This window comes from Medicago truncatula, chromosome 1, assembly GCF_003473485.1.
Source record: "Medicago truncatula cultivar Jemalong A17 chromosome 1, MtrunA17r5.0-ANR, whole genome shotgun sequence".
Taxonomy (NCBI): Eukaryota; Viridiplantae; Streptophyta; class Magnoliopsida; order Fabales; family Fabaceae; genus Medicago; species Medicago truncatula.
The window spans coordinates 9,908,206-9,929,860 of record NC_053042.1 but is presented as its reverse complement, the minus strand read 5'-3'; the positions used below and the strand labels follow the sequence as shown (position 1 = coordinate 9,929,860).

At 30.3% G+C, this 21,655-nt stretch overlaps 1 protein-coding gene across 1 annotated transcript; it reads left to right on the top strand.

Moving 5' to 3' along the window:
• Positions 1-14,560: 14,560 nt before the first annotated feature.
• Positions 14,561-15,160, top strand: LOC120577936 (VQ motif-containing protein 20). The gene has a single exon (XM_039830012.1). The coding sequence runs from the start codon at positions 14,561-14,563 to the stop codon at positions 15,158-15,160; it is 600 nt and encodes a 199-aa protein (XP_039685946.1).
• The last annotated feature ends 6,495 nt before the right edge of the window (positions 15,161-21,655 follow it).

Here is a 21,655-nt window from a genome sequence, read left to right as displayed (position 1 = left end):
CTTTCTAAACTTTGTTTATCCACAAATTACATGACCAAAAAAAAAAAACGAAACAACTTTGGAGATTATTTCCTAATACTTTTCTGTGAGCATTTCTTACTATGTTATTTAATTTAAATCTACAGATTATTTGTTTTTTTAAAGTCAATTTACATTTTAACTAAATATATTATGAAAATTTATTTGAAACTAAAATTACGAACATCCCACTTGATAATTAAGGATACTTGTCCGTAAATTTAACACAAATGGTAAAACGGTGTAGAGACATTTGATATGATTCATTGCATGTATAAATCTTTAATTTTATATTTCTCTATATTTAGTTTGTGCCGGCCCAACATGTCAAGAGGCTTAAAGCAAATTTTATAATGAAGCCTTTTGGAATTTAAAGAAAAAAAATGCAATGCTTAGTAAAAGCATAATAAATCAAGTTTTTTTGAATCCAAGATTTGAACTTAGAACCAAAAGGATTTGAGGCTTTAAAATTGACCAACCAAACTAGATAAATATTAATTCTCAGTATGTCATATTACATATTTATTGCTAAATTGATTTATTTTGAGGCATTTTTTAACCCAAAATCTTCCGGCTTAAAGCTCTTGCTTAGGTGGCTTGGCCCTTAGGCAGGCCTTGGTGTCAGTTTCACCGTTAGACTAAGAACAAAAAATAATAATTAAACATACTTTATAAAAAAAAAAAAATTATTAAAAAAAAAAACAACTTATTAAAGCATGGGTTGGTTAAGTTTGAATTTGAAAATTCATGAACAAAATTCAACTGAAATTGTACTCAGGTTAATTGATTCAAAGGGAAAGAAGGGTTAAAGAAATTAACTTAACAAGTGACTGTGTTGCACTGAACTGAGTCAAGAGGGTTAAGTAGAGAGGCCCTGTATATTGGACTTTGGTCATGATCAGATCCTGTCTTTGTCAACGTTAAAGGCTGCGAATGGCTTGACTTGGTCAGTTGAAATTTTCAACCTTAATTTGACATTTTCCACATGCACTTCTGTTTGTGTCCAATAAAAGTCAATCAACCAGTTCCATTTTATTTAAGCTTTTTCTGCAAGTTTGAAGGAGAATGGTGTTTAGAAAAAAAAAAAAAAAAAAAAAAAGGAAGGAATGAGTGGAAGAAATAGAGGACATCGTAAAGAATTTTAAGGCGTTTATTTTTCCTTAAAATATAAAACTCTCCTAATTTGAACAACTAATAAATGGAGGAGGGTTTTGGGAGGGGTTTGTGAGGGTTTATATAAGTTCTTAAAATTTAATATATGTTGTTATAATATTTTTAAAATTAAAAATATATAATCATAAATCTTAATTTATCACTCTCTAGAAAAATACTTTTTCAAAAACTGTGAAAGATTTCTCAATTATTTTCGACATTTCTCTTCCTCCAAAACTCTTCATTCCTCTTCCCTCCAAACTTACAAACAAATCTTTATAGTTTTTGTTGAAATATTATTTTTCCTATTTATTTGTCAATTTTTAAGTTTAATGCAACATTATTATTAATTTCGTTGAAGAGAGAAATAGATAAGTAAGATGTGATAATGAATGGTTAAATGTATTGTAAAAAAGACAAATAATTACATCAAAAGTAACATTATTTATTTGTTGTTGTAAAAAAGCTAAAACGATATCCAAAGAAGATATGAGAGAATAAAAAAATGTATACTTATTATGGTCACTATTCTATAAGAATTTTTTTAATTTATTAAATAATTGATGTATTTAGTTGATAATATAAACCAGATACGTCAGTTACGTACTCGATGAATATAAAAAAAATTGTTTATATTAGTGATTGGAGTCCAATGAAAACATAATACGTGAAAATCAATACAAATTGAAAATGATAAATATATGCGAAGATCTTTTTGCAATGGGCCACAACGACCAGGTTAATTTAAAAAATTTAATATCCAACCTAGAGACCGATCAACTCGATAAACAAATCCCACCATCACTAGCGAGGGTCCAATTGAATAACATCCAATTTGATAGCATAAAACAGCAAAATATGTAAAATGTGACAAAATCAAAGTGACATGAATACTCATTCTTCCGTATTTATAAGTTGACGCACGAATTATTAATCGATGAAGTTGATATACCAATTTAAATCAAAGGAACACACCACATTATCGATGAAGAAAACAATGATACATTCAGATGACGAAAAATCACAAAAGAACACCGAGAAAAGAAAAATCAAATCTTTGTTAAATCACTTATACCGAGAAGAAGAGGTAAAATATGAGTAATAATTTACTCATACTTAGACCACTTATACAAAAAAAAAAAAAAAAAAAAAAAAAAACGTAAAATATGACTAATAATTTTTTGAAATCAAAGCTGATTAATTAGTTCAGTTCATTGACAACTTCAACGAGGCAGTTATATACGACGAGACCAACTACCGGTGAGGTTTGTTAGATTAATGTTACGGCTAATTAAGATGATGAATAAAACACCGTATGCCAATATATAAATATAACGTATGATTCAAGCTTTTGTAACACAGATTCTACTAGTACCCACACAAGGAAATGAATTACTCAATGTTAAAGAAAATCCACACCAACCAAGTATTAACATACACGAGCACAATAATTATAAAGTGAACAAAATACTAAATTACAAGGGACAAATGTATTTTTTTTTTTTTCAAATTTAGAAATACTCTAATATGTCCACGTGAGCATAACTCTAAAGATATGCAGGGACCGAAGTTCGAACTCCGCACACTCCACTTATTCTCGTTGAAAATGTGTATTTTAGCCACTAAATTACTTGACTCAACAAAAAAAAAAACTTTAATATAAGTTTTCAAACACTATTTATTTAGACATGTGACCGTAGAAAAATATACCTCTCCTAACATGTCTATAAAAAGTAGATATAAAGTGAAATAAAATAAAATACGAAAAAAAAAAAAAAGTGGTTTATTTTTTACATAGAAAAGTGGTTGTTTTCTCCACAAATCATATAACAAGTAGCAAAAATTTAATTTATTTTTTTGGAAGAGCAAAGATTTAAAATTGTTAGGTCGAACATTATGATTAGGGTTCAAACTCCGACACGTCCACTTATATGTGATATGTGTGAGTTTATAATATTTTTGTCATTTTGATATTTGATCGATCTAAAAAAAAGTGGTTGTTCTTCAAGATACACTCTTTGTTCAGTTGCATCTAACGGTTAAATATCAATGCTTCCTCTCCCATTCTATACAGATTGATATTTAGAAATGTGAATAATGAAAATAGTGTTTGTTCTGGACCGGCCAAAAGGATCTTTGACTTATTGACTTAGACCTAATACAATCCAAAATCCAAACACCACGTTTGGCAAACTTACTTGCAACACACCCCTTTCCTGCAAGGGGGGTGCACAGAGCGAGTGAGACTCGTTCAAACGAACCACAACGTCTCTCTGCACGTTCCCGCAATAAACTCTTTGGCGGTTACACTTCCCACGATTTCGTAACCGTCAGAGCCAAGTGTGTGTGCAACCACAACGGCTCTGCAGCCCTCCACCTCTATAAATAGGGGACTCATAGCAGTCCCCAAGGTAGAATATATCTCTTCATCTAAACCCTCAGTCTCTGATCTCTACTTACTTGAGCGTCGGAGTGCCTGCAGGCACACCCCTCCATCCGCTCTAAGAAGCATTCTGACGCATTCTACAACCATTCAAACCACCACATTTAAAGCACCGACAGTCACCTTCTGATCAGGTACGATCTGTGTTGTAGATTTTTGAAAAGAAAAAATTAATTAGTGCTAGCCAAACAAAATAACAACATGCAATATAATTTTCTCTATGGACCATTAGTATTATAACTTACCACTTTGTCTTATATCAAGTTTCGTGCTTGAGAGCTGTGGACCTCTAATATTAATATAAGGACCTGCAAGTCCTAAGCAAGGGCGCTGCCATATCATTATAAGAGCGCCCTCCTTTTTCCTTATTCACTAAACCATCAAGCCCGGTTGAACCTTGAGGCCAAATATTTATCCGAAATATTCGGAAATGAAGCGATATGCGCTTTGATTATTGATAATTTAGGGAGTAAATTGCAGAAACGAAAAGGGCCATAAATAACACATTTGAGATCATTCTCGACATGATATAATCATATATTAAACTCTAGTTTTTAGTATTGTCCGTACTTCTTTTTTTTTTTGAAGAGGAGTATTGTCCGTACTTACCGCAAGCCCACTTTTGTCTTCCTCAAATTGTTTCGTTGGCCACTTACTTCCTATTTCTTTCAATAAAAAATAATACCCTTCTAAATCCCTAATTTCTCCCTTCCAAAACCATAATCCTGGCTCTAATCCAAAATTGGCTTTTAGAATGAAAGATATTCAACCTCATTCCTTTGAATGTGATATTGTTGTTACAACTTACAACAAAGCAAATACAATGTGACACAAAGTAAAGAATCGCGACCTACACTCTACCAGAAAACTTCCATTATTTGCAAAAAAATCATTGTGAACTATCACTGCTCTTGAGTGATGTTATCAAGTTGCTGCTGCGAGTCAAGTTGATACGCACCACCAAAAAAGAAATGAAGCACCACCAAAAGAAGAAGTCAAGTTGATACAAAATTAATTTTTTTTTATATAGAACGAAATATGGATTCGTATAGACCATTTTTGCTATCATGTCTAACTAGATAATGTTGTTTTGATAAGGTTCTAAAAAATCCATATTTGTCTTTTTTTTTTAATCATATTGGCAAAAATTTATAAATTCAAAAAAATCCACATTTTCACATGTGAATATTTTACTCTTTCATTATAAATTTAAGATGTAATGTCAGATTAGCCCACAACTCCTCAAAAAATAATGAATTCTTAGTTTTGTCCACCATCCAATCTAATGAATCAATAAGATTATTAAATTTAATATAATTTGAGGTATTGAGAAGTTTCATCGTTCCCATCCCTTTTCGATTTATGATTTAGTCTAAATTATTGTTAATTTAGGTGAACTAGTTTGACTTCTTAAAAATAACTAATATTTAAAAATTAGATAAATTATTATAATTTAATGATATATATATATATATATATATATATATATATATATATATATATATTATAAAACGAGTGAAGCGTATGACCAAAATCTTTTTAAACACTTACTACATTGTGATTAGGGGCGGGAATAGGCCAGGCCACCCGTCAGGGGCCTATGGCTAGGCCTAACTCGTTTAATAAATGAGTCAAGCTTGAGCTTTTTAAAAACCTATTAATTTAATTAGGCCGGGTTTAGGCTTATAAAAAAAACCTATCAAGCCTATCAGGCCGGCTCGTATATAAGCATATTACATTTTCCACATTTATTATATATATATATATATATATATATATATATATATATATATATATCAAAAAGAATTATTGATCCTTCAAATTCTCATACCACAATTATTATTATTCAGTTTTATGTACAGAGCCCATTATTTATTTATTTATTTATTTTGTATTTGGGATTCACCACAACTCTTGATATTTCCCTCATATATCAGATGAACTTCATCTAACGAGGCACGAGTTACTCACCCCAATTGTGTTTTATTGGTTTAATTTGTATATAATTAATGTGTATCTCTATATTAAGTACGTTGCACAAATTGAAAGGATTTTTTTTTTTTATGAACATACTCTATTTGAAATTTGTAACACAAATTAGGTTTTTAGACAGATTAATAGATCAGGTCAGACTTTTAAAAAGGTCGAGCCAGAATTAAAATAAAGTATTTGACAAGTAAAAGGTCAATGCTTAGGTCTTGGTTTTTTCAACTAGGCCTAACCTATTTAAGTAAAGCCCAACTCAACCCGGTTCATTCCCACGCCTAATTGTGATACTCTAAGAACTTTTCAAGTACATCCATTCACCTATATCTCTTAAATTTTCGCACATTTCCATTTATTTGAAACTTTCAATTGCACATTTGCATTAACTAAGAGAACTCAACTGCCGTTAAGAAAAAACTCAACTAAGTATCGTGGATGACACAACCAAAATAGCCCGCATTCGACAAAGTCATATAACTTTGTCAACTCTTTTATCCAGTAATTAATTTCCGAAATCCACATGAGCATCCAACTCTTCCATCATACTCTAGTTTATAATATACATAGCTATGACATGGTCCTACTTGGAAATCATAAAAAAAGAAGAAGAGAATTAATACATAGACAAGTTCAGCATTCATAATCATTTATCCAATGCATATTTTGCATTAAAATAAACCCTAGTCACTTTTGACCACTTCTCCATACATAGTTCATGTCAATATATATAAATCATCACAAAATAAGTTACTCTTGAACATAATTTGTATACAATTCAATATGAACAACATGAACTTCCCTAACAATATTTCCAATGAAAGATCACAAAAAAGAGAACTCCAACTACAAGGACTTCCTCGCCCTACACCTCTAACCATAAACAAAAACTCTCATAAGATCAAGAAACCACCGTTGGGTCCAAAAATCCAAATTCACGAACCGGTTATCATTTATACAGAATCTCCAAAGATAATCCACACATCACCAAGTGAGTTCATGAGCCTTGTTCAAAGCCTCACCGGTTCTTCTTCTTCTTCTTCTTCGTCATCCAATAAGGTATCGATGTTGAATGATTCTTCAACCGACAATACTAGCTGAAATGGCAACCTTCGTGGGACCTTGCGCCACAATATATAGAGAACCAAATCAAGAGATCAAGAAACAACATCAAAGTGGGAACTATTTTGTATGATTAAGTTCATTGCAAAATAGATTCACCAGGCAAAATACTTGAAATTTTCGTTTGGATTTTGCCTCCTCCTCCATCTATAGATTTGTTCATCAGTTTCTCAAATTAATCAGTTTGTTGTTGTTAATGTAGAAACTATAACTTATATGCATAGAAAAGGAAAAGGTGTGTCTGATTAAATAACCCTATATAGTGGGAGTAGGTTCATGGTGTAAAAATGACTAGGAAGATGACCTAGTAAGGGATTGACAGGAAATTTGTTCCAATTAAAAAAAAATCTTTTTTTTCTTTTTTATGAAACAAGTTAAAGTATCTATTATTAACCAGGTTCACGATAAATGTTTCATTTGATCATTTCACACATATTAGAAAATATAAATTAAAATAGAATTGTTATTTTAGTATATTTTTCTTATTAGCTATCATGTATTCATGTTATCATAAATCTAAATGGAGAATAACAACTTAAGATTGATGCATGTAGTGTTAATTAAAGAAAAAAATAATTAAATTGTATATTGGAAATTAAAAATAACCTGAAATATTTTTTTCAAATGTTACAGTTATTTGAAAAAAAATATGTAAGGTGGCACTTATTTTAAACCGAACATAGTAAATCATTACATAAATAAAGGTGCAAAGTTAAGAAGTTTTGTTCAAATATTTTTCTTTTTGTGGATAATGTTTTTGATCATGTCGGACATGAGATCCTTGGATTGTTGACATTAAATGACTTTTGAGTAGGACACTTTCGTTAGATGTTGCCTTCTTCTCCGAAGCCCACAACCTTTTTCTCCTAGAAAATTAAGGGGTGATGTACTTACACGCGATCGAACGTTAATGGTCGGTAAGTGTGAAATGATAAGTATATTTGTGAAGAGCCACTGTTTATAGTGGATGTTTAATGTTTAGGGTGTAGGCCCTTGTACCTTTACTTGGATAATTGTCTTGGAAGTTCAACCATTGTCCTTATAGCGATATTTGTTGTTCTTTGAAGGACAGTTGTGAGTGCTTGCTCTTTGGAAGATTTGTGCCACGGACCATGTTGGTTGTTCACCTAATTGGTCTGTGTTCTTCCGTGTGACATTCTTTGGTTGTCACTATGTAGGTCTCTTCATGTCACGACTTTGTGGACCCCTTTCGTGAGGACCCCTTTGGAAATGATGGACTAAAGGAAAAATATTGATAAGTACACCAAATCGTAATAAGTAATAAATTATTAATTTTATCGTCTTTAGAGGGATTGCCGTTCAACTCAATAATTAATGGAACTTATTTGAAAGTAAATAAAAGTAAAAGAGATTAAAAGGGTTGCAGAGTTATATTGCTCTGTCCAATACAAGATTATGTTTGTTTGATTCAGATGCGTAACACTGATTAGCAAATCCTTGAATCTCATCTTCCTTCTTTGTTGGATTAATTCAATATCCCTATTAATTAAAAACTAAATATTATATAAACAATGGTTTGTTCATAGGAAGAATATTCCTATAGATGTCAAATTGCTCCATAACATCCATAAATCAATTATGAAAGTCATGAACATATCCTTTGACGTCAAGAAATCAAAGCGGATCGCCAACATGCACAAGGGAACAACAATAATATCAAGGTCAGAAATTGTAATAGGAACAACCTGATTAAAGCTTGGGCAAATCCTCAACAAGGTTGGGTAAAAGCCAATATTGATTCTTGTGTAAAAGTAAATGATACATGGGGGATTGGAGCAATAGTATGACACCTAGATGGGCAGTGTATTATGGATGCAACTTGGAAGAGAGAAGGTAGCAACGATTCGGCGTTGGCTAAGGCTTTTGCGGTATTGCGAGCCATGGAACTAGCTAGAGACTGATGTTTTTGTTTTGTGATTTTTGAAAGTGATTGTGAGAGTGTCATTAAGATGGTGAATGGGGAAGAAAAGCTTCCTCAAAGCTACCTGGTTTTAATGGTGGAAAGCATTAAGCATATGAAACATGAATATTGTTGTTCACACTTCAATGTTTGTTAAGAAATACAAATATTTTACAAAAATAACTCCATCAGCAGTTAACTATCGATGAACAAAATTGTCGGTAGTTAACTATTGATGTGGTTATTTTCCATTGGAAGTTAACTGCTGCGGAGCATAATGTTGGATATAATGGCAATCAATTACTTTTGTTTGCCTCCTTAAATCTTCACATTAACCCTAAAGCTAATTTTTTTTTTCCCTCCAAACCACTTGCAAAGTCTTTATTACCCCTCATTGCTTTATAATCCAACGAATTTGTCCTTTCCAATAACAGTTTCGATAAATTATGATACTTAAATGATGTGGTTGAATCATTCTTAAGTAAAAACTCTCACAAGAAAACCAAGTTGTTGGGCTCCAGTGGCAAGGAGCTCCTTCCAAGGATGTACCCGGAAAATACCGGGTTCGATTCCTAGGGGAAACAACGTTTTACCAGTGCGCATGCCTCTACACACGAACCAGATTAATCGTCCACCTTTGGTGGGTCAGAAATCGGTGCAAAAGCCAAAAAAAAAAAAAAAAACTCTCACAAGAAAATAACATTTTAAGAAAAGTCTTACGATTTATATAATTTCTTCCCACCTAATTGAAACGGTTGTGAAGTTGTAATTGATGATGGCAATTTTAGAGAAAGAAAAGTCAGCATCCTTAATTTATACTATATATAAATAAAATTCATGATTTTTGGCTGACTTTTTCATTACCTGTTTTAATCTTCATTTAAACTATCTTATTTACTATTTTAACCTTTAACAATATCATTTTAAATTTTAGTATTTAAAAAACTAAATCTCATTAAAATAGAAAATATCTCACTACAATATAGAAACCATATTATCTATACTATATATGAAGAGGTTAGAGATATTCAGATAAACTTTTTATAATTACAATTTTATCCTTAAATAAATTTTCCTATATTAATTAATATTGTTAGTGGTATTAAAAATGATAAAGATTTATGTTATATTTGTTAAATTTTTGTTGTCATTAAAAAATATAAACATGGTTTGCTACAAAATTATTGTACTTATAATTTTAATTAAAATCACAATTTCATATAAAGAGTAATGAAAAGAGTGGAGTGCCCATCTTTTCGCTAGTAATATATAATTTCCAAGTGTATAGTTGCAGATTTAATCATGATTAATTTGACTTTTATGCTTATCACTATAAATATGTTCTACTAATCATGATTACCCTCTCAATATCGCAATATTACCCTTTTAGAAAGTCAGGGCCCTTATTGCATATTTGATTGATAATAAGCGATAATGTTTTTTTTTTTAAGAAACCAAAATGAATTATATTACTATGAATAACGTAATTGTTGAAGCGATAATGTTGATATTGTATTTAGCTAATGTTTTTATTTAGGGAATTCAGATAAGGCTTTTTTTTTCTTTCCAATTATTAATTTACGGTTTTTAGTGTTTATATATTTTTAAAGTAACTTTATTTATTGATATTTAAAACGGGCCGGTATTCTAGTTTAACTTGATGTGCAGATAGATATCATATTTCTTAAGTGATTAGTAATAAAGATTTATAATTTAAATATTAATTATTCCTCTATTTATAAAAGAACTGGTTTATTTTCTAGCGTAAATCATTTTGCATGTAGTGTGATTTTTTTTTTTAAAAAATAATCCACATATTTCAAAAGTAGATTGGATTAAAATTTGGGATGTTACAAATATAACAAACTATTTGTAAGAACTTTTGACATATATAATAGTTTAAGTTAAGCTTGTTTCAATGATATTTTAAATACTCCCTCCGTTCTTTAATATAAGAAAATTTTTAAATTTTTTTTTGTCCTATTTATAAGAAAATGTCACAACTTTTAAAGTGTAGTTATTGCTTAAATGACCTTTTTATCCCTATTTAATGTTTCTCTTTTAAATATTAGTGGGTATATTTAATGTTTCACAGTATTTTATAAAGGTATATTTGTAAAAATATTCAAAAAGTTACATTAATATATCAATGAATGCATTGGTATTGATGTTTTTTGATTTTGTTGCTTATAATAAGGATCGGAGGGACTGCATACGAAATATAATGTATAACTAATCTACATAATCATATATATAACTATTTATTTATTAAAGTTGCTTATTATAACTATGCATTGATATTGTTGTTTGCGATGTTTTCAAGAAACAACGAAAATATGAATACTTGCATATTATGATAATACACTTTTGATCTTGTCATAAAAAGTAAAAAGCGATAGAAACATAAATCAAATTTTGATGTAAATTAGAAAAGTACAATCATTTTGATGTACAATCACTTTGAGGAAATATAACCATTTTTAAACTTAAAAGCCTTCCACATAGTACAAACAAATTTTTTTAATGCACGTTACACTTAGAGGAGGTAACCCTAATGGACAGTCATCCTTAGAAACACAGGGTAAGGTAGCTGCATTGTCAAAAAAGAAAAATGAATGTTATTGAAAGTTGAATATTTCTGTAAGATAATTAAGAGAGTGGTGTTAAAAATTGTATACTTTTACTTGATACAACAAGACGTAGAGATAGAACGATGATCAAAGCATAAATAAATATGAGTATTTGAGCCATATTTTTCCTCCTTAGCAAGTAATAAATATAATTTTTCAACCACTTTATAAGTAAAAATTACGTGCTTTGTTTGATTCAATTAAATATTTTTATCACTTACGAGTTGCAACAAGCTATTTATAATTTAAATTTAATGTTAAAGGTCTCTAATTAATATGTTGCATGTATCCCTTGTTTTTTTTTTTATTAAATTTCATTATATTTTAGCCATTCGTAAAAGATAGGGGAAAATCTAAAAAGAGAAATAGAAGCAATATGATGGAAAAAAAAAAAAGTAGATGTATTATTAATAATGCATCGAAGAGGTAAGAATACATTTATTTATATTTTTTTTTAAAAGAAAACAATATAATATATTAAAATCTATCAATCAGAATACAAGAGTGATAGGATTGAAGAGTTACAAAGTTATCAAATATAAAGTTACTCCTAAACATATGAGTAATTGAATATTTCAATGATAAAATTGATATGAAAATCTTAAGCTTAATTAAGAAGAAATCCAGACTACCAAATACCACATAATTGTGGTGCTTCCAATTTGACCAAATTCATGCAAATCAAAACACATGAAATCATTCATTCACTTTTTCTCATAAGAAACCAAACCTGTGAATTGAACCACATGACCAAACCAATTATTTATTGTTAAAAAACTAATTCCTAACTAAGATATAATATCCACCCATAATTTTCTAGAAATCAAGTAATCATATAACAAATCATATATCATTATTATTCCATTTTCTAATTTCAATAATTGAATAATTGTGTTTTGTTTTATGATTCAGAGATACTCGTTTATGAAAGCACAATTAATCGCGGAAGTAATTGAAGCATTTGAAATCAATAACATTGCTAATGATGTTTATCAACATAACTTTTCTCATCGCCCTTATCATTCATGATTGGATTTGATATTTTGTGTTTGTTAGTTGCTGGTTTGATTAATGATTTTTTTGGGTTTTCATGAAGGTTGATGATGGTTATATGAAGAATATGAAGATGAGGAAGAAAGTAATTTAAATTATGTGTTGGTGATACATGGTTAGATCCAATTGACCTCCTTTTTTCAACGGTCTTCTTTTTGTTGGATTTAAAATTAATAAAATAGGATCAAATTGATGACTAAAACAAATATAAAGGACCATTTTGAAACGTTCAATAGTTATGGGACCAATTCGAAAAAAAGAATTAAGTTAAGGAATCATATGATGAATTAAGCCTAAAATAAAATAGTCAAAGTAAGCTTTACTCTTTTGTTATTTTTTTTGTCTCATGTCTTTATTTTAACTTCTTTTGCCTACGTTGATCGTGATGATCGTGAGTGAATAAACTTTCTTAATCTTAAAATTGTACAAAGAAGTTCAATGATATACTTTTCATAATTCAAATTCTTTTCTTGTTGTTATGAATTTTGAAACCTTCTAATTCTATCTTATCATTCTTCATGTGTATAACTATAGAATTATAACATCAGTTAATTAAGAAAACTAACATAACCTTTGAAAGAAAAACTCAACTAAGTTTCATGCATTCACAAAAGACACAATCAAATAGTGTCCACATGCTACGTAGTCATAAGTAGTAACTTTGTCAACTAATATTCAAAATCCACATGGGCTGCCAACTCCTCCATTTTACACTACTTCACTATTATATATAGCTATTTGACTTTTTTTTTTTTTTTGAGTAAAGCTATTTGACATTTTAAATATATATATATATATATATATATATATATATATATATATATATATATATATATATATAACTAATTTGACATGGTCCTATATTAATTATTTATTTGTGGATTCGTAACTTTTTAAAACCAATTTTTTGAGCGGTGAATAATAAGAACTGGAAAATTAAGTTGTTGGTGAACTAATTGGGAATTACATTAGAACAAAAGGAAGAAGTGAATTGCTCCAAAAACCAGTTACGGCGGTTTTCATTTCCAATTTTATGGGTGGTCACCAATTTATTATTGGTTTTCACCAATGTATCGGTGGATCGACAAATTTCATTTTCATAAGGAGTTCAAAGGTGATTATAAATTAGTAACTTTAACGATGCAATTGGAGGTCGTTGTGATTGCTATGGTTTGTTCGTCATCGTCAATCAAATTGAGACTTATTTTATCTGCATTTCTGTTGTAAAGAATGGTTCTCCCTTTTTCATATGATGATTTTAGGGTTTGATTATGATTATTTTTTTCTTTTTTGGTCCAATAATGAAAACAAAAAGACAGGTGCTTAGTTTTCTTTTGTTTTTCCTCTAACGGGAGGCTAATGTTTTTTGTAATTTACATGAGGTATTTGTGACGTTAGAGCATACCTATATATTTCCATTAAAATAATCTCTATTCACTATTGACCACGTACGTATTTCATGTCAATATATTTAAATCACAACATAAACATAAGTTATTCCCACCATCCCCCTTCCCCTAGTCCTCCTTGATTTGTTTACAAATCTATATTCAATATATTAGCAATGGAAATGGAGATCACCAAAGAGAAAACTCCAACTACCTGGCACCTGTAATTAATTTCCTAAATCCACATCAGCGTCCAACTCGTCAATCATACGCATATAATACTAGTGTTTGGTGTTCGTTTATCTGCTCTTCTTATTACGATAATGCGCATAAATTACAAACAATAATTTTTATGAAATTTTGATTAAAATTATTTTGAATTTGATTAAAATTACATGTATAGATAATAAATATTCTATACTTTCATATTGTAATAAATTATACTTATTTTTTTCAATAATGTCAATGATATAACAAATATATTATAAATTCTTTTCTTTTTGAACGACACCAACAAAATTGCAAGTTATAATGTCAGCCAAAACGATTTATTTTCTTTATGACTCTATGACATCGTCATGCTCAAAAAATACGAGGTATAGATGAAAATAATAAAAAATGGAAATTTTAATACATAAATAGATAGACAAGTTCAGCAACCACAATAAATAATTTACCGTACTAGGAGCCTTATTTTACCAATGTATATCTTGCATTAAAATAATTCCTATCCACTATTGACCACTTCTCTGTCCATATTTCATGTCAATATCTATAAATCATTACAACATCGGTTTATTCTCATCGTCATTTTCCCACTCCTTTTAATTCTCGTTAATTGTTTAGCAATATGAACTTCCCTAACGATACTACCTATGGAAGATCACCAATTCAAAGAGGACACCAACTACAAGGACCTCGCCCTACACCTCTAAGGATAAACAAAAACTCTCATAAGATAAAAAAACCACCGTTAGCCCCGCAAGCCCAACCTCGCCTACCGGTCATCATTTACATGGTCTCTCCAAAGATAATCCACACCACACCAAGTGAATTCATGAGCCTAGTTCAACGTCTCACCGGTTCTTCTTCTTCCTCATCCAATAATGTATCAATGTCGAATGATTCTTTAAACGACAATACTAGCTATGAAATGACAACCTTCATTGCGGCACCTTGTGCCACAATAGAGAAGGCTAGAGAACCAAATCAAGATATTAAGAAAGAACATCAAAGTAGTAATTGTGGTGAAGAAACAAAATATTTGTTTAACGGGGTTTTCTCGCCATCGTCATTGTTTTTGGATCCCGACATCATTAAGTTCATTAATGACTTGAGTCCAGTTCTTTCAAGTGATAGAAATTTTATGAAAAATAGTTTCATCATGCCAAATCCTTCATATGGTGTTTCGCCTCCTCCCCCATCTATAGACTTGTTCAACAATTTCTAAAATCAGACAATTTGTTGTTTCTTAATGTTAAGTATAGAACTTCATATATGGTAAAGGGGAATGCATGTCTGGCTTTATAACCTTATATAGGGGGAGTAGGTTCATGCTGGGAAGATGGCCTAGAAAAGGATTGAATAGAATTTTGTTACTACTTTTATTCTTTCACGTTGGTTAGTTATATGAAAAATGTATTATTGTTAGAAATTGTGGTGAATAAAATTATTGTCATAAATTTAATTCGAAAAAAATGTACAGCAAATTATTTTTGTAGAAATCCATTATTAAAAATAATAGCAATCACATAAATAATTTGAACTCTTACAACAACATATATGGAAGAAATTTCATATAAGCCTTTGTTTGATGAAATATATTTCATAAAATTCTTTGTTTGATCTAAATACATATTAGGTCATACATTTATAAGATTGTTCACTATTTAAAATTCTACGAATTTGCAAAGAATAAAATAGGCATTATAAAGAAAATTAATGAATGCATAAACAGATCATTAACTTTTTAAAAGAAATCATACACGTCTATAATCATTCCAAAATTTATAGCAATTTTTTTTACATTCATTATTGAATAATCAAGAGATATGAGAGAGCGAAGGAAAGATAGAGTACTACCGTATGGGAGAAGGAAGAGAATAATTCGAAGCCACGTGTTATTCACCTACGACGAGCTCCAATTGTCAACAAAAAAAGGTTTGGCCTTGGAGCAATAGATGATGGATGTGGCACATTGGCGGGTGTGAATCCAGGTGTTGACAGAATCATAAAAGAATTCACTGATGGAAAAAGTTGTAGTAGAGATGCATGATCCAAATGCCATGGGATTTGCTGAGAGCGAGCACAAAATGGGACGACGGAGAGGATCCAGAAGAAATAGAGAGGGTTGTGACTGATGAGAGAAGAAGAGAGATTGCATTTTCAAAAGAAACAAATGAAACGCTAGAGAGTGGAGGTTTTGGTGAGTTCATGAAAAAGAAAGAGGGTTGGGATTAATGAGGGCTGAAGAAAGAGATATGTTTTAGTGCATGTATAATATTTGGCTTGTTGCACGTAGTCCTCTCGACACTTGGTTTACTGTGTGGATAACAATTGGGTTGTTGTATGTATTCCTCACGACATTTGGGTTATTGCGTGGATAACAATTGGTTGTTGCATGTATTTTTCTTAACACTTGGTTTGTTGTATGGGTAACACTTAGCTTGTTTCATGCATTCCACTTGACACATGGCTTGTTGTATGTATTCCTCGTGAGTCATGACACTTGGTTTATTGCATAGGTAACACTTAGCTTTTTTTTTTTTAGAGATGGTAACACTTAGCTTGTTGCATGGATTCGTCTTGACACTTGATTTATTGTACGTATTCCACATGAGTCAAGACACTTGGTTTATTGTATGGGTAACACTTGGCTTACTGCATGTAACATCTTGACATTTGGGTTGTTGCATGTATTCCTCTCGACACTTGACATGTTGTATGTATTCACATTGACACTAGAGAAGTCGCAGTCCAGTATTTCGTCATCTTCTGGTTCTATTAAAATCTAGTCATAAATAATGCACATGTTTCAAAGCATGACATAACCTCCGGTAACTAAACTTCTAAGAAACTAAGTAATTGAACTCAAGTTGTTAATGAGTTTTATAAAGGATGAATCGCTCGGGATAATCAAAGTTTGATTTCTGGGTGGAACAATTCTTGGTCAGACTATCCTTACCTCACGGTCGAACTCCAGATTATTAAGATCTCTTTCACTATATAAAAATAAATAAATATACTTCTAGTACAAACCGTGATCTCTATTTGTATTCAGTACAAAAGGTTGCAAGAATACCATATTAAAGAACAATGTTCATGCTCTTATCAACTCCAACAACTACTTTTCAACTGATAGATTCTCAAGTGCTGTAAAACATACTTAACATCAAAGTTTGATCAAGTTGACAATCTATGATGAATCCTTAGGATTTTGAAGAATATCCACTGAGAGAAAAAAGGAGGTAAATAGACGAAGCTCGAATCTAGAAGATCAAGAGAGTCCATAAAATAAAAAGGCATGTTTATGAATTCAATATAAAATAAAAAAAAAGCCTTGATCTAGAATTTTGTATTTAAAATATCCTATCTTCAAAAAAGGTGTAAAAATTGCATTTTATAAGCTCCAAGATTGATCTAGCAACTTGGCGCTTTCTCAATATTTAAATTACTCTTAAAAAGTTGATCAAGTTTAAGCAATGCTTGAACTTTGATCTAGATAGTAAATTTATGAACACATCCATTAGATTGTCTCTTGATGCAATTTCTCAACCACAATTTCCTTAAATTAATAAATCATGTATTTTAAGAGACTTAAACAAATGTCAATATGTTTTGTCCTTTCATTGTGCACTTGTTGCTTTAACAAATGAATGACACTATGTATCTTACATTATTGAGTAATTTCCAGCTCCCAAATGATGTCTTTATACTATATAATCAAAAGTGTTTTGTGATAATCAAAAGGAGTCTCACTCTTGAACTTGATGACGTGCTATCAACCACATTATATCTTGCCACACTAGTGGAAAGCTCCACCTCAAATTAAGTTTACTCCATCCCCATTTTTTATTGGCTTAATTGCACTTTTAGTCTTCCTATTTTAACCAATCCACGCAATTGGTCATGTCTTTTTCAAATCGAACAAAGTTGTTCCTATAATACCATTTTTTTTTTTTTGCAATTTTGGTCATAACCCCTAATTTGGCATCCAAAAAAGCGCTTATGTGGCAATTCCTACATGGAAAATGACATTAACATGTCATCAAATCAATTTTTTTAAACTTAGAAAATCAATTTAACATTTCAAAAATTAAAAGTAAAAGAAACTACAATGAAATTAATTTTTTTATAAGAACAATTGTACCCTAATTCCTAATTGGTGAATACAACAGCGACAATTTTTATTTATTTTATTTACAAGCACATGATGTTTTCAAGCAAGTTTGCATGTGGAACATACACCCTCCAAATTTAGAGTTGCCTCCTCATCTTCTTCTATTGAATGTCTTTTGCATCAATTTTTTTTTTCTGCTATAGCAACTTTGAGATTTGGATTTGAGATTATCTTTTTCTGATTTTCTATTTTGGATCTTTTTTTTGTTTTTTCGAGTTTAAGATTTGTTTTTTCTTAGAAGATGAATGATTTTGGATTTCGATTTCTTTGAGTTTTGCCTTTTCAGGATTTGATTTCTTTGAATTTTCCAGATTGAGATTTTTCTGTTGTGAAGTTTTCTGCAATAGAATGTTTTTAATGGGTTTGAGAAGATGAGGGATTTAGGGTATTCTACCTTTTTTTTTTCCTTTCAGAAATGTATGAAGAAAATGAAGGATTTGTATGATTGTTTTCATTTTCTGGGGTTAAGGTTTTTTTTTTCTTGGATTTGAATGTAAAACAATATAAGATGGAGATGATTAGTGAAAATAAGGATTTGTTGGGTTCAATTTCTTGTGAAGGAATGTGTTTTCTTATGTTGTGTTGTGTGATATGTGGTTGAATGATGAAGCTAGTTGATGATGAATTGATGAATTTGATGAGGATGATGGTGAAAAAGAAGGTTTATGATGAGGATGATGATGAAAAAGAAGATTGTTGATGATGAAGATTGAGATAAACATGTTGACGTTTTTTTTATTTTATACTCTAATCTTCTACTATTTCATTTTTATCTTTCTTTCAATTTCATTCTAAATTCTTTCAATAACAATTTGTTTTTGTTTTAATTTCTTAAATGTTTAAATTGTTTTTGTAAATTAAAAAATGTTGATTTTATGACATGTTAATGTCATTTTCTAAGTTGACACTGCCACATAAGTGATCTTTTGCCATATCAGCAGCCGCTTTCCCACCCTGATCCTCTATAAGTGTGTTAAAGCCAATTCTTATAGATGGACATTTGTTTGTCAAATATGTTAAATTACTAACAACTTCACCTCAAAAACTCTTTGGTAACTTGGCTACCAAAAGCATACACCTCACCTGATCCAAAATGGTTTCCTTCATACGTTCAATTAGGCTATTTTATTGCGATGTTCCTACCACAAATATATGTCCCTTAATACCTTGTTTCATCCAAAAAATCATTAAACTGCTATGACACAAATTTCAGGACATTGTCAATCCTTAAATCTTCTAGTTTAGTTTCACTTTGATATTCTACAAGAGTATGTCATACCTTAAAATTTTCAAAAGTGACATTCTTATGTTTTAAAATTTGAACTCATACTCTTCTAGAATAATCACCAATCATAGTAAGAAAAAATGAACCATTACCATGAGTTGTCACTCTTGTGGAACCCCAAAAGTCCTAGTGAACATACTCAACATGTATACTACAACGATGCATACCACTTCAAAACTTAACTCTATGTTGTTTTCCTAATATGAAATTATCAGAGAATTCACGTTTCCCTGATTAAACGTTTCCTTGCAAACCTTGTTTGGGTAGTTCAACTATACTCTTTTGACTCACTCGTTATAACCTTAAATGCTAAACCATGCAATTATTAATGCTAAATGTATAAACCGTAGAGTCATCCATAGTGTATATAGATGTACAAACCACACACTTTGATACCTTTTGCAATTATTAATGCTAAATGAAAGATTATAAAAATGTCATTGTTAATTCTACTGAAATATCTGAACTCATCAAAAAGTTTATGGAAATTGAATTTCTCATAAGTTTTGGAACATACCTCATACTTTTGTAAAATTAATTCACGGTTGTAAAACATCATAACACGGAACCCATACATTGGACCTTGAAAGTCTTATCATTTCCAAGGCGAACAACTCCACCTGTTTTTCAGCTCCATATCCTCAAAGTATTCCTTCCATGGAAACATTTCATAAGAGTATCCGGAGTCCATGACCTAACTCTTCTTAAATTCCTAAATAATCATCACTGCTCTCAAAATCTTCCTCTAAAGAAACTGCAACTAACCGAAAGAACTGCCATTGCCCCTTTTTCATGATAATCCTTCTTGAAGTGACTAGTCTTGTGACAAATGAAAAATTTGAACTTAAAGGGGGTATATAGTGTTACTTGGTTTAAAGGGAGTATATATAGAAATAAGTAAAAAGAGGGCCCAAACATCTACTAGATTTAGCTCATTAGTCGTTTCACCCTTTTTTTTCCAACCGAACAACATTTCATTTATACACCCCCAACCCACTACTTTAATTTTCATCCGCCGACATTTCATTAGCTAAAACACAACTTAGAAGTAAAACTTAAATCGTAGAAGCAACATGTAAAACGTAAAATATCTATTCCTTTTCAAAGACCAGATTAATTTTTTATTTTGAGGATGCTTTTTGGTGTTTCTGATCGAAGCTATATCCATTATTTGTGTTTAGATTTCATGATATAATATGACTTTTTTCATGAAAGTTTCATGTTTAAGACGTCAAATTCGCGGTCTTGTGTAACTTTTTATTAGTAACATAGCATATACTATTGACAAATGATAAATGGTTTTCATGTTACTGGGTATGAGGGAAGTGTATTTTATACTTATTACGACAAATGATAATGAAACTCTTTAAAAAAATTTAGAGGTACTAAATCAATTAAGTTATCGAATCAGATAATAAAATTTATATAAAATTTGATATGTCTACTATCATTTTATTTATTACTCTTTTTTAAACTCTATCTCTTATTAATACTACCATTTCTTTTTACAACATGAAAAAGTCTAAGTTTTTTGAAAGATAAAAAAGTCAAATTAAATATACATCTACTAAAAATAAAATGTGATTTAGTAATAACAACATGCAAAAATAAAATCTATACATTAATTGCACTGCAAGTTTATTTAATATGCATAAAATTTGTCCTAGAATCTTATAAATAGGATAGGATGAAGGGAATAGGTATTAACATTTTTTATTGGAACATTGTTGTTAGTTGTTTCATTTTTTTAGTGAATACATTTTTTATTTTTTTAAGTTCAAGCATTTCATTCCTCTAAGTATAAATACATTGTTGTTAATTTATCTTATGTGGCAGCAAGAAAATTTATCAACGCAACCACATGTGTACAAAATCAAAATATCGATGAAGTATTGACTAAGTTTTCACTCATCATTTTTATTTGATTTGATAGAGATAAGTTTTGATGTTGATTGGAGAAGAATTGAGATAAACGGACGTTATTGCCTTATTGATCATGAAAAATGTTGAACATACATGAAATGCAGATCAGTGATTGGTCCTTGGGTATAGGGTGGTGCCTAACAATAACAAATGTTGAACCCCCATTTTATGATGTTGATACCGTCCTAATCCAACTCAAATTAGTCAATGATTTTTAATCTTTATTTATTCCAAAGTGTTAACAAATGTAAACATAACGATAAATCACCATAATTTTTTTATTCATCTGTCACGTTCTGTAAGCAACTTCGATATTCAGTGGTGATACATAAATTTTG